This window comes from Neoarius graeffei, chromosome 1 (genome assembly GCF_027579695.1).
Source record: "Neoarius graeffei isolate fNeoGra1 chromosome 1, fNeoGra1.pri, whole genome shotgun sequence".
NCBI classification, from domain to species: domain Eukaryota; kingdom Metazoa; phylum Chordata; class Actinopteri; order Siluriformes; family Ariidae; genus Neoarius; species Neoarius graeffei.
The window spans coordinates 83861507-83877310 of NC_083569.1; the positions used below are offsets into that span (position 1 = coordinate 83861507).

Sequence of the window (15804 nt, forward strand, 5' to 3'; positions counted from 1 at the left end):
CAGATTACGACTCCTTTGGTTCAAAGTTACACTGGCATTACTTTGTGATACTTTTAAATGATGACTCAGTCTGTGAATATCAAAAATCCCTAATCAGATGGTGTTTCTTAGGGTTTCAACACACGTTTAATTTCATCATTTGTCTAGAACAGTATAAATGTACAACATTGTGCATTTTGACCTGTGAAAGGCTTTTAATATCTGAGTTAATATAGGCTCTGGAAGGGTGGATATATTTGGTCCCTTATTTCATGAGGTGCAGGGTGAGGGTGGGGTGCACATGGCAAGACAACACTGAATGAGAATGCTGCCAATTCCAAAATCAGTGACAGGAGATTCACGAAAGAATCGGTTCAAATTTGAACGACTCCTCTTTGAATTGATTCCTCTTTGAAATAATTTTTAAAATTATTTTATTTTAATTGTGTTTTATGAATCACAGTGTGTTCATATGTTATGTTTGAAAATGCCTGTATGATTTGTATGATATGTTTGGCTATTAATGAAACAGAGGTTGAACTGCCAACATTTTTTTTTCATAAAGTAAGTGAATTTTTTCTCAGCATAAAAGTGTAATTTTTTAAAAATAAATCAACATTATGATCTACATGTAAGAGGAGGTCAATATTTAGCTACATGTATATTTACGGCATTTTGCAGATACTCTTTCAGAGTTTTAAAGTTTTTTTTTTTTTAATACGTGGGTAATAAATAGCTCTATATTATCATGTTAATGCACAACAGCCAGAAATATGAGATATAAGCTAATGCAATACCAGTGAAAAGAATCAGTACAGATGCATATCTTTTTATGTGCATGAGTACTGTACGTTCATTTGTAATTGGTGAATCAAATGAATCAAATCCATGCTTCCATTCAGAATCGAATCAGTAGGCAAATCATTTTGGAGGTGTTACAGTCTCTGGACTGAAGTGAACAGCTGTGAGCCAAACGGGTCAGAGAACCTACGCTGAGTTTATTTTACACTCTTATACGAGTAGAAAATTCTTAATGCGATTTTGTGTAAGTGCTTTGTGCACATGTGGTTTCAGACTGAGTGGGCGACTGTTGTTGTTGTTGTTAGTGGTTTGTTTTTTGAGACCTACCTTCCTCTGCTGTTTCTCCCAGGCAGGGTCCAGCAGCAGGTCCCTGTCCCAGTCTTCCTCCTGAGTCATGTAATCATCCGTCGTCACCACTGTGTACGTGGTGCTGTATTGCACTTGCGACTCAACAGCTGTCATTTTTCAAAGGCTTCCAATGTCTCTCTATAAACCACTTGTATTTTAAAAAATTCTCAACCCTTCCGTAGGTTCAGAGCGTGTGTGTCGGGACTGAGACCAAGGAGGCGAGGGCCAGACTCCACGTAGTCCGAAGTTGCGTGTGTGGAGGTGCGGGACACCTTCTGTCCAGTGCTCCTGTCCTGGTCAAGAGAACCACGCGTGACCGTTCCCCAATAAGTAACAGTGCCTGGCCACTTCAGCACCCCAAATGGTCACGTGGGTGGAGATAACTACTAATCCACCAATAAGCACGTGGTTAACTTAACGACGGGGGAAAGACACCCAGACACGCCCAAAAAGAAGTGGCACCCCCCCACACAGGATGACACCTGTTGCCCTTGGAATGGCCAGAAGCAGAGAACCAGTTAAGGCACTGCTTTAAGGTCTGTTCACACACTCTGCTAGCAGAAGGGATGAATAGACAAGTGCATGGAGCAACTGACTCCAGAGCAGCTGTTAGTCGAGGTGTAACCAAATCCGTCTGGCTTCCCACTGCTGTAGAAACCTCAGGCCATTTTAGCAGTAGAAAAATCTCTCTTAGGGTATTTGAAGCTTCACCTTATTCAACCTAAAGTGCACTGTTTTGAAGCCATGTCTGAAAGAATGGAGAATATTTATTAATAATAATAATAATAATTCAGTAACCCCTTTATCATGGTCAGGGTTGTGGTGTAATACTGGGCACAAGGCAAGAATACACCCATCACAGGGCACCATACACCATACGGGCAGTTTGAAGAAGCCAATACACCTACCAGCATGTTTTAGGGAGGTGGAAAGAAACAAGAGAACCTAGAGGAAACCCATGGACACAGAAAGGATTGCAAAAAATTGAAATGGGGATCCTGATGCTGTGAAACAGGAACGCCTGCTGCTGTTATAACTGACATTACTTTTGTACACCTGACCATTGTACCCATATGTGCTTGTTGAACATCCCATTCCAAAATTGGTCATTCTTTTCCTATTATAATAACCTCCATTATTCTTGGAAGGCTTTCCATTAGAATTTGGAGTGTGATTGTGGGGATTTTTCTTCATTCAGCCACAAAAGTATTAACAAGGTCAAGCACTGATGTTGATTGAGGAGGCCTGGGGTGCAGTCAGAGTTCAAGTTCATCCCAAAGGTGTTCAATGGGGTTGAGGTCAGGGCTGTATGCAGGACACTGGAGTTCTTCCATTTCAACTTTGACAAATCATGTCTTCAAGGAGTTTGCTTTGTGCACAGGGACATTGCCATCTTGGAACAGATCTAAGCCTCTTAGCTCCAGTGAAGGTAAATCTTAAAGCTACAGCGCACAAAGACATCATAGGCAAATGAGTTCTTCCAACTTCGTGGCAACATTTTAGGGAAGAACCACACATTGGTGTGATGGTCAGGTGTCCACATACTGTGCTTTTGGCCAGATAGTGTATTTGATCAAAGCGCTTGATAACCAGGTAGTAAAGGACATTATATCCATTACTGTTAAAAAGATCAGCAGATAATAATAATAATAATAATAATAATAATAATAATAATAATAATAATAATAAACAAAATTAAAGGGAAAGAATAAGGTCATAATTAAAAAAATAAAATTAAAGGAATAAATTAAAACAGAGGCATGTGTGTGTGTGTGTGTGTGTGTGTGTGTGTGTGTGTGAGAGAGAGAGAGGAGGTTCCATTAATTTCTGTATTTTAACATACGATATTTCTACTAGTGCATCTCAAACAATTACAATATCATGAAAAAGTTCAATATTTCCATCAGTTATTCAAGAAAGTGAAAATGCAATATATTCTAGACTCATTGAATGTAAGCTAAAATATTTCAAGCATTTATTTTAATTTTGATAATTATCGCCTAGAGTGCAAATAATTAAAAAAGAAAAACTCAAAATATGAGAATATTTGATTTCAAGTTTGAGTAAAACAGTATAAATGCTGTGAATCTCTCAGTCTAGTTCAGTACATGCAGCCACAATCATAGGGAAGACTGCTGACTTGACAGTTGTCCAGAAGACGATCATCAACACCCTCCACAAAGAGGGTAAGCTACAGGTGGTCATTGCTGAAAAGGCTGGCTGGAAAAGGTGCACAAGCAACAGGGATGACTGCAGCCTTGAGAGGATTTTCAAGAAAAGTCGATTCAAAAACTTGAGAGAGCTTCACAAGGAGTGGACTGAGGCTGGTGTCAGTGCATCAAGAGCCACCACACACAGACGTCTTCAGGAAAGGGGTTACAACTGTCGCATTCCTAATATCAAGAGCCACCACACACAGACGTCTTTAGGAAAGAGGCTACAACTGTCACATTCCTAATATCAAGCCACTCCTGAACCAGAGACAATATCAGAAGCATCTTATCTGGGCTAAGGAGAGAAAGAACTGGACTGTTGCTCAGTGGTCCAAAGTCCTCTTTTCAGATGAAAGTAAATTTTGCATTTCATTTGGAAATCGAGGTCCTAGAGTCTGGAGGAAGAGTGGAGAGGCACAGAATCCAAGGTGTTCGAAGTCCAGTGTGAAGTTTCTGCCGTCTGTGATGATTTGGGGTGCCATGTCATCTGCTGGTTTTGGTCCACTGTTTTTTATCAAGTCCAAATTCAATACAGCTGTCTACCAGGAGATTTTAGAGCACTTCATGCTTCCATCTGCTGACAAGCTTTATGAAGATGCTGATTTCCTTTTCTAGCAGGACTTAGCACCTGCCCACAGTGCCAAAACTACTATCAAATGATTCAGTGACCATGCCATTACTGTGCTTGATTGGCTAGCCAACTCACCTGACCTGAGCCCTAGAGAGAATCTATGGGGTATTGCCAAGAGGAAGCTGAGAAACACCTGACCCAAAAATACAGGTGAGCTAAAGGCCACCATCAAAGCAACCTGGGTTTCAACAACACCTCAGCAGTGCCACAGACTGATCTCCCAGTAATTCATGATAAAAGAGCCCCATCCAAGTATTGAGTGTATAAATGAACATTCAGATGTTGGACATTTCTGTATCGTAAATATTCTCATTTGAGATACTGGATCTGATTTTCATGAGTTATAAGCCATAATCATCAAAATTCAAACCAAAAAAGGCTTGGAATATTTCATTTGACATGAAATGAATATGGAATATATGAAAGTTTACCTTTGTTGAATTAAGTTATGAAAAAAGTGATCTTTTTCACAATATTCAATTGTTTGAGATGTACTAATAGAAGACCAGTATTGTCAGATCTTGAATCACTTCTTGGAACATAACTCTGCAGGCATTCAGTGAGCTACATGGATACTAGAGCAGTGTTTCTCAACCACTGGGCCATGGCCCATTAGTGGGCTGCAAAGCGCCATCTAGTGGGCTGCAATTTTTTTCCCCCCAAGTTGAAGCTAATTTTTACTCGTAGTAGGGTACAACTGCGGCAGCACGGTGGTGTAGTGGTTAGCGCTGCCGCCTCACAGCAAGAAGGTCCAGGTTCGAGCCCTGTGGCTGGCGAGGGCCTTTCTGTGTGGAGTTTGCATGTTGTCCGTGTGGGTTTCCTCTGGGTGCTCCGGTTTCCCCCAAAGACATGCAGGTTAGGTTAAGTGGTGACTCTAAAGTGAGTGTGAATGGTCGTCTGTGTCCATGTGTCAGCCCTGTGATGACCTGGCGACTTGTCCAGGGTGTACCCCGCCTTTTGCCCGTAGTCAGCTGGGATAGGCTCCAGCTTGTCTGCGACCCTGTAGAACAGGATAAAGCAGCTAGAGATAATGAGATGAGATGAAGATACAACTGCTGGATTGCATCCAATGTCATATCCGCCTCATTAAGCTACAGTCACACCATACCTTGTGATGCTTTGCAATGGTTTATCGATGAAGATGAGGCATTTTGATGGTGATATACATGCGAGCTAAAAGTTGTGGTCACACAGTAGGTGAACACTTGACTGTCACGTCTTTGCGCGCTTGAGTCTGGTGCAGTTCGAGTGGCCGCATGCGCTCACAGACCACGTTGTGCACGCGCTTCAGACATTATGGGAAACACCTAACACTGATTTGAGCACAATCAGCACACATACAGAAGCTGTTTTCACGAAGGCTTTGCAAAGTGTTATTATCACCATCATGTTTGTTTCTAGCCATGTTTATAACGCTGTTTAAATACTCTGCTTTATGATTCTGCTTTTGTTTTAAAAAAAAAAACACCACTTGGAAGATGGCTCTGGACACTTACATGGATTTATGGCTGAGGACTACAGTTGCCTTGCTAACTTGAGGACTGCAGTTGTCATGAACAGTTTTGCACTCAAGTTTTCATCAATGAACAGTTTATGACTTCAACAAAACAGACTTCATGTTAAAACTATAATGAATTTCCTGGTTGCACAGTTATACTTTGTGACTATTTAGGACATAGTTATAGAAGCAAGTTATTTATAATCACGCTATCTATTATGATCCAGATGAAGAAGGGTTCCATTTTGAGTCTGGTTCCTCTTGATGTTTCTTCCTCTTGTCATCTGAGGGAGTTTTTCCTCGTCACCGTTGCCCCAGGCTTGTTTATTAGAGATAAACTAGGGATAAAATTAGCTCATGTTTAAAGTCTTTAATTCTCTGTAAAGCTGCTTTGTAACAATGTCTGTTGTTAAAAGTGCTATAAAAATAAACTTGACTAAAATATCATGCCTGCAAATAAACACTCTTCATGCACTTAGATTTGTCTATCTTGTAGTGTCCTGATCCCCAGATCTTTAACCCAGCCCCATATAAAAAGTTGTACTCCTCCATGCTCTTCCAGGTTTTCATCTGTGTCCCCCCCTGTAGAACAATGTCTGCAGCACCAGGTAACTTGAGATGTCGGGGAACTCAATGGATGGATAATTTTCCAACTCGTAGGAAAAATCCTTCTTTGTTAGCATGTAAGGCTCTATCCTATTGAATGGTTTCTATATCCACTTCTTTTGAGTGTACTTCTTGGTTTTAATAACTTGCTTGTTTGCTGAACACAAACATGGCAATAAGTTCTCATGTTAATCGCCCAGACTCCACTTGTGGATCATTAATTCCTTTTGACTGAGAATGCCCTGCATGCATGGTTTTATGTTGGCTACTGGCACATCCATACAGTTTTGAATACAATACCTACAATTAAGAGAGTTTGTTTTTATTGCACTTATTTAATTCCTGGGTTCCCATCTGTAACAGGGAATGATGTTGCATTCCATTGATGCACTTTACAATAGATTATTAGAATCTAATAGAATAGATGAGCCAAAATAATTGGGGATCTTTTTTAATGGGCCCCAACTCATTACAAGCATGAATAGGTGGGCCTCAAAGCAGAAAAGTTTAAGAACCCCTGTCCTAGACCATTTAAAGTATTTAGAGAATTTTATACATCAATCCTGAAAGGTACAGGCACTGGCGGCTCGTTAATAGGGGCGATTTGGGCGACGCACTCCCAAACAGGGAGATTTTTTTTTTAATCTACTCCTACTACCACGGCAACAGTAATGTCATCGTCCAATCAGGCTAAGGTCGCGCCTGGTGTAGCCACGCCCTTTTGGTGCAATTTCTGTCAGGTTCAGATTTGCCCCCAAATCTCCCATTGACAGTAATGGTATGTACGTTTTTTTTGAAAAATCATGCTCCCAATGCATTTTCTATTAGGTTTTATGTGCTAGCACAAGCAGCATGCTTTCGTCAAATGCCTGTTGCGCAGGAAATGTGTGAACATTCTATGAAGAAGATGGCGAGTGTTGAGTGCAACAATACGATAGCGTCTCTGAAAGAAGTTCCCTTTAGTCGTTGTGCCAATGAGGAGAAAATGGCAATCAAACAGCTAGGACCTCCTAGACCGAATTTAAACATCAAGCAAGTGTCTACGAAGGGGGAGAAGACCTACTCAAGAGGTTTTAACAAGAACTGGTACCACCGGAAAACTTGGCTAGCTGGCTGTGATGTAGTCAATGCTCTTTTTTGCTACCCTTGCGTTCTCTTCCACCCTGGAAGTAGCACAGCAGATGGTACAGCATGGACCATAAACGGAGTTACAGATATGCATCATCTCTCCGAAAAAGTGAAGAAGCACGAGAATTCAAAGATTCACATGGACAGCTGTCTGAAATTTTCAGCCTTTGGGAGAGTAAACATTGCCACACAGCTGGATGAGGGGTATCGGCTAGCAGTTCGTCGTCACAATGATGAGGTGAGCAAGAACCGACACATACTCAATCGGCTCATTCAGTGTGTGAAGTTTTGCGGGGTTTTCGACATTTATGGTCCGTGTAGACATAACGGGGGAAAATTGCCCCCCCTGAAAAAAAATTCAGGAGCCGCCACTGGGTACAGGTAAGACTGCAGGTCTTTTAAAGCAGATATGTGCTTTTTCTTCTTTCCTTTTATAGTTAAGATCCATGCATTTTGGAAGGAATTAAATGCATAGATTTTTGTATTTCTAAAGATAGGACCTAAAGGTAGCAGTTACAGGGATAAGAGCAGAGGTCCTAAAGTGGAACCTTGTGGAACTTCATAAGTAATGGGGGGGGGGGGGGGAATCATGAGTAATTTCATGAAGCTGAAACATACTCTATACTTATTAAACATGAAATAAAATGTTGATGAGAGAACATAGTTTTCAAGTCAGTAGGATATTATAATGTGTTGAAGCCAAGTGAGATTAAGGAAAATCTGTGTAGATTATTTACTGTATGTGTATCATACCTAAATATTAAGTCATTAGCACATGCATGCTATGATCTGGAGGGGAAAAAAAGGCAAAATACACATTTCTGGAGTAAATTGATTTTTTTTTAAATCCACAATAGTTGAAGTTTATTTTAAAGGTATGATGGCAAGCCTCAATTAGCAGTTTTTGTGCTGTAATCACGTGATCAAACGATGTCCTTCAAACTGGCTTATGGCAAGCAATCCAGTTAAAGCCGTGAAATTTAAAGTTATAATTATAGTTAAATAAATTTGTTAAACAATTTATACATAATCCATACAAACAAAGCCGATAGATCCAAATGCACAATTATTGGAAATGCTGAAAATGTTTTTTTTTCTTGTTACCATGTCAACAGAAATGCCCCATAACTCCACAACTAAGATTCACTGAAAAAAAAGAAAAAAAATCCATTTTGTAACTAAGCAACCACATCAGAATACATTGAAATAAAAGTTAAATCCTTACTTCTGCAGATCACTGAAGAATTAATGAATAATTAATTATCAAGCTGATGAGTTCTATAAAGGGGTCATTTGAATCATGTGATGCTTGATATCACCCTCCTGTAACCATTCTTTTGACCAGTACCAGTCACATTGGAAACTTGTTCTTTACACAGCAATTCAACTTTTTCAAGTATCATTTTCACCAAAATGTAAAATGTACAAGAAAGCTACTCTTTCGGGATTGCCATCATAAGTATTTTTAACAGTCCAAATCAAACTTCAAATCTGTGTCATTATCAGCTGGTCCCTCTGAGTGGTACATCCAGGTGGGTCTGGCTCATGAACTATAACTTGTGCGTGATAGCTTACATGTCCTGTTGATGTCCTCCAACAGGTACAAGAAAACCCATAATCACTTGGCATTTGTAGGAAATGACATGTGACTAAAATGTGGGAAGCCATCTTAAGTGCTGCGGGAGATATTTTTCTGGGATATCCCATCTTTTAAACTGATATTCAAAAATATAATGTGGAATCAGAGCACAAAGAGGGACAATAGCTGTGTTTCCATGAACCTGCTTAATGCACAATTTAAAATTGTGAACTACAGAATGAGTAATGGAAATGTGATTTTTGTAAGAAAAAAACCCCCAAATACATTTAAAAAAAAAAAGCCAAACAGTTTTTACGCTAGTATGAGGTGGTTTTTCAGATGACTCAGAAACACTACCTTTCTGAAAGAGAGCACTAAGAGCTATTTCAAGAGGAGAAAACCTAACTTTAAATCACATAACATCACTCAAACAAACCATTTGCAATTGTGTTGTGTGGAAATTTCTAAAATATCACTTCTATTTTGCACAAACTGCAATGGAAACCTGGCTAATGAAACAAAACGATGCAACCTGTTAACATACCTTTGGTTGTGGTAATTCAAAAGCAATGCAAAAGCTTTAAAAGAAAAACAATATGCACAAGTTCTCTTATAGGACTAATTTATTATAGGTTTGCATGCAACAACAAATTGTGTGCATGCATAAGCTGATGTAGAACAGTAATTACATTTATCCAGTCACCAAGTTTGTGCAGTTAACATTATTATAGAGCATGCATTTACCCCAGTCGTTACTCTCTAAAAAAAAAAAAAAAGTGGTAGAATCATGGGCAATACACATCCTAATCCCTGGGGGGGGGGGGACTTCTTTGTTTATCATCACAAAAAAGAGTTGTATTTAAACTGAAGATGAATTGGTAGTTTTAAAAAAAATGTACAAAAAGCTACAACTATGTAGATAAATAGCAAAAAGGGATTTCTTAAAGCAACGGCTAAAGAAAATGCTACCATTGGCAGTGCTGTGTGAACGTGCACACCAAGAGTAAAAGGAGAAAAGTAGGGGGCAGCCATTTAGCTGTTAAAGAACATCAAGCGGAGGGGGGAAAAAGCCTCTGGTGTAGTGTGTAGGAAACATTAAGACTGCTGTCAGAGGTCAGTGTTAACACTCCACTAAACTCTACTCTCTAGGAGCACTCCATAGAAATATTGATATTTTCCTCAGGAAGCACAGATCTTCTGTCATCCTGAGATATTCAATTATATGCTCGAAAATACTCACCTTTACTCTCTTTTCTTCACACTCTTATGGAAAAAGGATTTCTCATGGGTTCTTCAGATATTTGATGGTTCTTGGTTTCTTAGGAGTTTGTAATTGAAATATTTTATCAAAGGGCAAACCCACACAGTTCTATATAGAGCTTAAGTGGTTATCATCTCATCTCATTATCTGCTTTATCCTGTTCTACAGGGTCGCAGGCAAGCTGGAGCCTATCCCAGCTGACTACGGGCGAAAGACAGGGTACACCCTGGACAAGTCGCCAGGTCATCACAGGGCTGACACAGACACAGACAACCATTCACACCTACGGTCAATTTAGAGTCACCAGTTAACCTAACCTGCATGTCTTTGGACTGTGGGGGAAACAGGAGCACCCGGAGGAAACCCACGTGGATACAGGGAGAACATGCAAACTCCACACAGGAAGGCCCCTGCCGGCCATGGGGCTCGAACCTGGACCTTCTTGCTGTGAGGCGACAGCGCTAAAGTGGTTATCATGTGGGACAAAACCAAAAAGATGTTAACCCAGGGTCGTCAAGTGGTAGACTGTGGTCCGGATGTGGACGCAGCAGAGTATTTCAAAGGGCTGAGCAATCAAAAAAGCTGTAGCAGTACTGACCAATGCTTGGGGGGTGGGGGTGGTCATAGTAGTGCGACTCTACTTTTTAAAAATGAACCACGTGACTTCTGAAGCAGATCCTTTGTTGTAGGCCAATCACCATTATTACCCTCCCCAGGAGTGGTCGACCAACAAAGATTACTTCAAGAGCAAGGCGTGTAATAGTCGGTGAAACAATGGTCTTGAATGTAGGTTTGCTATTATGCCCTTGGAATGCAAGGATTTTTATGTAACTGGATCTTTACAAATTGTGGTTGAAAACAAAGGATGAATTGCCTGTATTAGCCTTTCTCAAGTAGCAGGAGATTCAGGGCCAGTTTTCCCACCAACTTAACTGTTTGAAATCATATGACACAGCACAAAGAGTGTGTGTGTGTGTGTGTGTGTGTGTGTGTGTGTGTGTGTGTGTGTGTGTGTGCACATGACTACGAGAAAGTCACAGTCCAAAGATGGAATCGGACCTACAGATGGTTTATGTTTGTGAAGGTTTTGTCTTGCAAGACTTTCCAAATGAAGGGTTTAAGGGCAATTGTTCAGCAGAGAGGCCAACATTATGAAATGATTAAGCTTGCCTTTGGTCAGTTCAGTGATAGTGCTAAAATATGGAATCCAAGGCAAAATGTACTGAAAACCATGTTTAAAAATCATTACCCCAATTTTAGCAATGTTGTTTCAGAGAAATCTTGGTTTGAATTTTAAGACATGAAAGTTCAGACGCAATTCCGTTACTGACCTCATAAAAGATTCTGCATTCAGAGTTAAACACAGCCAAATTTTCTATGCATTTTTAGGGTCAAAAGATACCACATACAGTGTGAATTTTTTATACAATACCATTATCTTGAGTACTGCAACTAAAAAAAGTTACCACATTTTGCTGTGAATGTAATTCTGTTCCTGGAGAACTAACCTTAAAGCTAGACGGCCTTTCATATTTTTCAAGTGTAGGACATATAAAGAATTTTCCCAACACCCAGTTATTTTGTTTAGTGGACCAAAAGCTACTGAATTCAAATCACAGACTTCCATTAGTTGTTTTTTTTTTTTTAAAGAACAATTAATGAATTTATCTCCACGTGGCCCTAAATACTCCACTATTTTTTCCTGCTTCACCATGACCCAATACAAGATACATCATCATGCATCACGTGGTGGGCTTTCCCTGTTCGTGCAAGGCATTGTGGGACACAAATTTGAAACAGGAGAGAAAAATGGAGGACGTGAGTGTGCGAATGAAACATGAAAGACCAACTACAGTAATGAAAAGCAAGAAGAAAAGACATTATGTTGCGAAGGAAAGGAAATGCAGGACCAAACTAATAAAGAACCTGCAGAGGGTCATTAAAACTGCACAACACATTACTGGCAGTCCCCTACCCTCACTAGCACACGGTGTCTCAGGAGAGCAAGGGCAAACATTGCTGACCCCTCACACCCAGGACAGCACCTGTTCACCCTCATGCCCTCTGGCAGGAGATACAGGTGCCTTAAAAGCAGGACAAACAGACTTAAAAACAGTTTCTTTCCCTGGGCCATCAGGTATCTGAACTCATAAAGAGAGTGTATGCTAGTGTATTGTGTAAATGAGGTAAATATGCATTCTTTTCTTATTCCTATTTTACTGTTTTCTTTTTATATTTATTATGCATCGGCCGGAGAAGCACTGCAATTTCATTGTATACCTAATGTGCAATGACAATAAAGATTCTATTCTAAACATCGGCGGTCAGTGAGCACCTTGGTGTGATCAGCTGTTTGTTTAGCGACAGAATGATGGAACTGTCAGTGCACGGTCAAAGGTAAACCTGTGCATGCGCACACGGACTTCCTCAGTCTGCTTGACTGTGCGAAGCGAGTGATTTCATGCACATTATTTGCTAGGGAATCCCCTCAAATTAAAGAACTTCCAAGCCACAGAATGGCCTTGTTTTTTTTTTTTTTTTTTTTGGGGGGGGGGGGGGGGGGGGGGTGAGATATTGCAGAAATAAACATATATCACAATTACCAAATTTCAGAGGGAACTAAATTTCACCGATTTCCTGAAATTGAAAAGCTGTGTAGCTTTAGGGTAGTCACAGTTGACCTCAGATGATCTGTGCTAAATATATTTCCGTAAGTGTGGATTTATGCTTTCAGATTTTTTTTTAAAAAGGTCCATCTAGAACCCTTGTTTTTTTGTTTTTTAAAGAAAAGCTCAAGGGTTCTATGGGTACATTCACATTGCAAGGTTGAAATGAGATAAATCTGATTTTCTGCCTTAAATGTGACAAAAGATCTGATTTTTACTCAACTGTGTGGAGATAGAAAGAAAAAACAAAAAACACAATCTTTCTAAATCAGCCACTTTCATATGTGGTTCTAGATTGGATGCATAACTGAGATCCAGCAATGCAACAAATAAGAACAGTCAGATGGGAATTCATGTTATCACCATCCTCCTCCTCCAGTGGAAGGATGGGGACATTGGTAATTTACATGATGCCCTTAATCATGCAAAGAACCTTTGAGAAACGCATTTCTCTAACATTCTAGGGCCAGAAACATAATTAGAGTCAGAGTCTGATCAGTATTCGTATTTTGAGACGTCCTCCTCAGCGTCAGCTGAAAAGTCAAACAAGACTCGTTGCACAAAAGTTACAACACTTCAAAGGAGTTTAGAAGAACTGGGTTAAAGCAAGGCACACCCTCACACAAATGACATCTGTACAAGTGTCAACCAAATTCACTAATCTTCAAGTCAGTATTCACCAGACGTTGCACTCATACACTTGGAGTCCCATTCAAGTCCCTTATATGTGCTCATCCACAACTCAACATCTGGTGTATACTTTGGGTGGACATTACTTGAAGACTGTTAGTGATACCTGCAAAATCTGATCTGCACAAAGTTTTTGTTCCAGTTTTACCCATAAAAGGGAGACCTAACTTACCTAATTCATGTATATTGACTACTTTCACATTACCCATAATGCTTTGTGCCTGGGAGGGTAACCAAACTATAAACAAACTAAAACACGGCGTTGTGCGTTGACAGTAATCTTTCGAACTTAAATCTCCCTAAAACCTTCAAAGAAGTGTCAAAACTAACTAAACCAAAGCTTAAAGAAATCTGCAAAGCCTTTTCTGTGGACTTCGAGAAATCACTTGGTAAAAAAGCACTTGCAAAAATATTGAACGCTTTGAACATCTCTACTTTGACAGTCAGCAGCCTTCTTTGTCTGTCAACACAGGTGCTCCAACAATTACCGACCTGCACAAGTTAAAAGATTGGCAGAAGAGCCGAGAAAGAAAGATCAACACTGATCATCGAAGAATCCACAGTGAAATCGTTTTTGCTGGGTGCTGGTTACGACAAGAAAGTCAAAAGTCAAAGTCCCTCTTGTGCCAAGATCTGGTCTTCCCAGGTAGTCTTCTGTCCCAGTCCTACCCAACTTCTTGAGGTGCATGGGTGCGGCACCGATCTCCATTTCATTAGCCCTTGGCCTCTTGCCTATTATACAGCTTGGGTTACAGTGGGGAGCCAGTCCTCTGGTAACCACGACAGTTTGACTTCCTACTCGCATCCGTATTGCAGCATGCCTTGCCAGTAGGCACCATTTTTATGATGGTCTTTGGTATGACCTGACCGTGAGTAGAATTCACGAAGTCCCAGTTGAGAAGCAAACACACTAACCACTAGGCCAGCTCACGGTTATGACAAGAAAGTCGTAAGAAAATACAAAATGCTTCGTGCATGGGAACACAAGCACAGAATTCACTCAGTCAAGTAAGTTCTGTAAAAACAGCAGGACTGTCAAATTTATTTTTTAAGTTGATTTTGATTTCCTTCACTCTGATTTTCCTCATGCTCATATGCTACCAGATTACGACAATCTTTGGACTGTTTGAGGAAACTGTTAGGACTAGAGAGTCAAATACTACATTCGCTCTACCTACATAAACGCTAAAAGGGGAAGGACGTCAGCTTACTTACACTGCATCATTTGTGCTTTGTTTTGGGAGTTGATGCTTCAATAAAGTTGTCCTTTTCAGTTCTTTGACTTGTCCTTATTTTTCAGTTTTTGCACTTTTTAATGACTAAACACAAAGACAGAGGGGTTGTAGGCTTCGTGACTTATTTCATCAGACTTTACTCCACCACTGAAGTGTGCAGAACACAGTCGTGTTGTCTGTCGATGGAAAATTTTAACAGCGAATTCTGTTTAACCACGCTTTTCGATGCTTAGCCTCTTTAGGTATTCTATAGAACTTCAAATCAGGAAGTCGTTTCTCCTTGTGTGAATTCAAAGAAATGACTGAGGTTCTCTGACTTAGTAAACAAATATAGTGCCCAGCTACCCCCAAGGCGCAAAGCATTATGGGTATGTGATAGTAGAGAAATGGACTGGATGAGGTCTTCTGGAACAAAATCTGACACTAACACACCCTCTCGGGGTGAAGGGTGGCTTTCAACTGCCAATGTGTAATCACAGGATTTAAACTAAGAGCCCTACAGGAGGGCGTTAAAGTGATTTTCCACCCAAAATCTCACAATAAATAGAGCTCTAGACAAAAAGATACAGGTGATGTGAGATACATGAAGCCACCACATCTTTTTGAACTTCTGCTCAAGCAGCAGCATGAAAAGGCAGAACTCTTACTGAAGAGCTCTATTCTCCATCCATGATCCAACAGATACTTGACCAGTGATACAGCTACTGTCACTCTGATTAACAAGGTATTTAGAGAAAAAGCGCTCACCTAGAACGTTCCTTGTTTAGTCCCCTTAGAGCAAGGGGTGTCCAATCCTAATGGTATGTTTGCAAGTTTCTCATTCTGAGCAAGCAGAAGCCACAGGTGATTCCTTTTGTTTATTCACCTGATCTTTGCCTTCATTCGACTCTCCAGTGTGGCTCCTGTTTGGCTGGATTGAAATCCCGCAGCCACACTGGTCCAGTTATGACTGCATGACTGCTGGCCATGGAAGGATGGGAGATCAAACTTCAGATCTCTTAATGCGAGGACAAAACCTTATATCGTTTTTATCTGGAGCTTTAGTTACAGAGTCTGATGTAGCTTTAGGGTGAACTATCAGTTTAAGTGCCTGGCAGAGTTTCAAGGGTGCGTTCAGGCGGTTAGGCAGCAAGTGTGTTAACACCGAACAAACTCAAGAGAGCCGGTTT

General features: G+C 40.4%; 1 protein-coding gene across 1 annotated transcript in view; it reads right to left on the reverse strand.

Annotated features, from left to right (window-relative positions):
* actn3b (actinin alpha 3b) overlaps positions 1–1555 on the reverse strand; it is a 65803-nt gene extending 64248 nt beyond the window's left edge. The window contains exon 1 of the mRNA XM_060940983.1: positions 1108–1555. Coding sequence (XP_060796966.1) covers positions 1108–1242 — 135 coding nt within the window. The 5' untranslated portion in view covers positions 1243–1555. The remainder of the gene's footprint in view (positions 1–1107) is intronic.
* Between the last annotated feature and the right edge of the window lie 14249 nt (positions 1556–15804).